General features: G+C 34.8%; 1 protein-coding gene across 1 annotated transcript; it reads right to left on the bottom strand.

The window, feature by feature from the left end:
- Window positions 1–869: 869 nt before the first annotated feature.
- LOC120211627 (protein SLOW GREEN 1, chloroplastic-like) lies at window positions 870–2,349 on the bottom strand. Its single transcript, XM_039210120.1, has one exon. The coding sequence runs from the start codon at window positions 2,157–2,159 to the stop codon at window positions 1,146–1,148; it is 1,014 nt and encodes a 337-aa protein (XP_039066051.1). The 5' UTR covers window positions 2,160–2,349; the 3' UTR covers window positions 870–1,145.
- Between the last annotated feature and the right edge of the window lie 1,154 nt (window positions 2,350–3,503).

Here is a 3,503-nt window from a genome sequence, read left to right as displayed (position 1 = left end):
TATCTAAACCATGCTTAATTGAACCTAATCCGAGGTTATCAATAGGGTTTTAACCAACAGGTTCGCTAAAATGCCACAATGGCAATGGTAAAGGGATCGCAGTCTGGAAGATAGATGAAGAGCCATTTACCACAAAAAATAAACAGAATTATTTCAAAATTCCTACAATCTGTAAGATGAACACAGCCAATTAACAATTATTTTCTAACCTCCATTTTTCTTCTTCAGGAAGAATTCCAAATTTTGTGTATTCCCGCTGCCCTCTTATCTAAACAAAATCACTTCTGGTAAATTCTCACTAATCACAGCAACCTCACGATAAAGCCACTATGATGTAACATCAGTTTAAATGGCTATCATAAAGCAATCTCTACCGTGTTAACCATTCTAATCATGCTCAACAAAATATTGACCCCAATACATACACACATGCTAACTGCAAACCTTCCATTAAAACCCAATGTAAAGACATCTATATATCTTCCATTAGCCACTGCAACTCTTATGAATTACTCTCATATTGTTCATGAACTGCAGCTTTATCACTTCATTTACGACCATAAGTACCACACCGAAGAAGGGAACCAGAAATCACTCACTAAATGACTGATCAAATCTTTACTATGGCCATACATAATCAACAAAGAAGGTTATGTAACAAAAGGCATCAGTATCATCATACTTAATTTAAAATGTAGTGAGAGCAAGGTAGTTTCATACATTCAGGGAAACCTTACTTGAAAGTAATTACTTTAACAAAGCCGGGAATTCAAGGATCGGTAGTGAAGATAGTAATAAAAGCAGGTTTTCTGATTTGTAATTATCATTCATGATTATAAACTGTCATTTTTCTAAGGGCAATTACCAGTGATGAAGAAACATTTATATACATGATTGTAAACCAACTAGAAAGGATAACAGAAGCCTGAAGTTAACTTCCATATTAGATAAAGATTAGCTCAACTAAGCAATGTTTAACTTTATACTAAACCCAAAGACTTATATAATGCAACATTGAATAAAGAAGAAGGCCAAAAGCTCAACTGTTGCAATAAAACTGAAAGAGAATTAAAAGGGAAAAATACGAGGAAATAATTTTAAACAGAAAAGACCTCTTTGAATGAACAAAACAAAACCAAGGTCTCTCAACGCTTCCCTGCGCCTTCCCTTTCGGCTTTTTCGGCGAACAGCTTAGTGGCCAGCATGTTATCAACAAAGTACTCCCTGTAAGGATGATTTTTAGGAACAAGTTTCCTGAACATGTCAAACTGTTTTTCAGCTTCATTCTTCTTCTTCAATAAAGTGTAGATAATCCCCATGCACAAATATGGCCTGAAATCCTTTGGATCTTCCTTAACCAAAGCTTCATAAACCTTCAGAGCTTCCGAATGTCTCCCTTCAATGACCCGAATTTGCGCAATTAATAACTTAAAATCCCTATAATCCTTCTTTTTGTTCTCTTTCTTGCACTTGTCCATCGCCCCTTCAATTCTCTTTTCGAGTTCTTTCAATTTTTGACCCGAATCCGAATAAGCCATTACAAGGCCATGAAATGCCTCGACACGATTCGGGTCTTTAGCTAATATTTCCTCGAACTCCTTCTTGGCCAGCTCGAAATCGCCGGCGAAGCTGTGAATTTGGGCCTTTAACATTGGCCATTCGGGGTCTTCGGGTTCAAGCTGGATCAAACGGTTGATAACTTCGGTAGCTTGTTGGAGTTTCTTCAATTTGATACGGACTTCCATGAGAGACCGTAGACTTTCAACATCATTCGGGTTCTTCCCTAACTTTTGTTGGAGGGTTTTTTCTTGATCTTGTAAGGACACACCCGTGTCTGTCGAGGAGGTCCCCATGGTGGGCATTGCGGTCAGCGAGGCGAGCGCGGGTTTGACGTGGAAGCGCGCGAAGAAGAGAGCGGCGGCAGCGGTGAAAGAAATGCAAGTAGCCTTGAGGAGAGGCGCCACCGTTTGGAAAACCGAAGGCTTCGGGGGCTCATAGGACGAAGATGAAGCCCTGATGGAGGGTAATTTGAACGGCGACGATGAAGACGAAGTCCTGAAGGAAAGGGAAAAGATGGGTTTCGGGAAATACGGACGGTGGTGATTGGAAGATAAGCGGAGATGGCGGGGACGGCACTGTAGGATAGCCAAAGACTCCATCGTTGTAGAGAAACAGAGACTTTTTCTTAGTTTTAGAGAAACAGAGACTTTTTCTTAGTTTTCTCCCTAAAAGGCAGGTAGATGATAACGAAATGGAAGAGGGAGGAGCGGAAAAAATTCGAAATCAAAACCCTTCGAGCAACGAAGAAAGAGGATCATCCCAAAATGCGCAGTCTTCGAAAACTGAAACCCAACTTTGAAACCCATTGATGCCTTCTCCGAGTTTGTTCATTTATGATCCAATTAGCCCAATCCAGCAAACCCTTCTCATTGTGAGCGAAAAGTTTCCATAAAATCGAGCGAGATAAAAGAACAGATAAACTACATAAATTATTATTAATATAAATGATTATTAAATATTTGAATAAATATTTATTTTTTATTAAAATTTTAAAAATAATAAATCAATTATTAATATTATTTATTTATAATAAATCACTGATCGTTATAAATGATAATAATAAAATTTATCTGGCTCGTTAATAGCTTATCTGCTAACCACTTTGTCTGATTTCTTCAATACGTTCTCTCTTCATTGAGTCTCCTATCTCAAGCTTTTCTCTTATGTTGTTGTCACCGTCTCAGCCTTCTACAACCTTCATATTTTTTAAAATTATATATAATATTACATTTTGGTTTCATTTTGATCATTTATTGTTAAAAACTAACATAATTATTAACGTGGCTTTTTTTATTTTTTTTCAATGATGATGTGACACTACCTTACGATGACATGTCAGTATCATCATTAATTTTTTAAAGGTTAATGACCAAAATTAAATATTAGGCATAATTTTAAAAAATAATTAAATGACTAAAACATAATAGAATTGATAATTGAGGTACTAAACTTGTAGTTTACATTTTCTTTTTAAAATTTAAAATGTTGGTTCTAAAACACGTAACAAAGTTAATGATAAAGGATAAAGGGAAAACATTAAAAAACATTTTAGGGTAAACTATGAATTTAGTCAGCCACCTTATTCCCTCAATTCTGTTTTGGTTATTCTATTTTTTTAAAAATCATACAAAATGCTACGTTTTGGTCAATGGTCTTTAAAAAGAATAACAGTCAGCATAAAGTAATATCAATTTGTCATTAAAAAAATAAAAAAAAATCACATCATTAATTTTGTTTATTTTTTTAACGATGCCTAACCAAAACGTAATATTATGTATGATTTTAGAAAAAATAGTTAAATAGCTAAAATGTAACAGCAATAACAAATAAGTAACTAAATACATAATATATCCTATATTTTAAGGTATAAACTGTTTAACCTTTTTCTTAAAGGAAGTAATTGTTTTAGGTGATTCGGATAACGTTAATATAGGTTATTACAT

Source organism: Hibiscus syriacus, unplaced genomic scaffold (genome assembly GCF_006381635.1).
Source record: "Hibiscus syriacus cultivar Baekdansim isolate YM2019G1 unplaced genomic scaffold, ASM638163v2 tig00109978_pilon, whole genome shotgun sequence".
NCBI lineage: Eukaryota > Viridiplantae > Streptophyta > Magnoliopsida > Malvales > Malvaceae > Hibiscus > Hibiscus syriacus.
Note: the sequence above shows the minus strand (reverse complement) of the source record. Positions and strands in the feature narration are given on the sequence as shown.

Excerpts from the sequence above, each read along its gene's own strand:
- LOC120211627 (XM_039210120.1), bottom strand. The coding sequence starts at position 2,159 with ATGGAGTCTTTGGCTATCCTACAGTGCCGTCCCCGCCATCTCCGCTTA.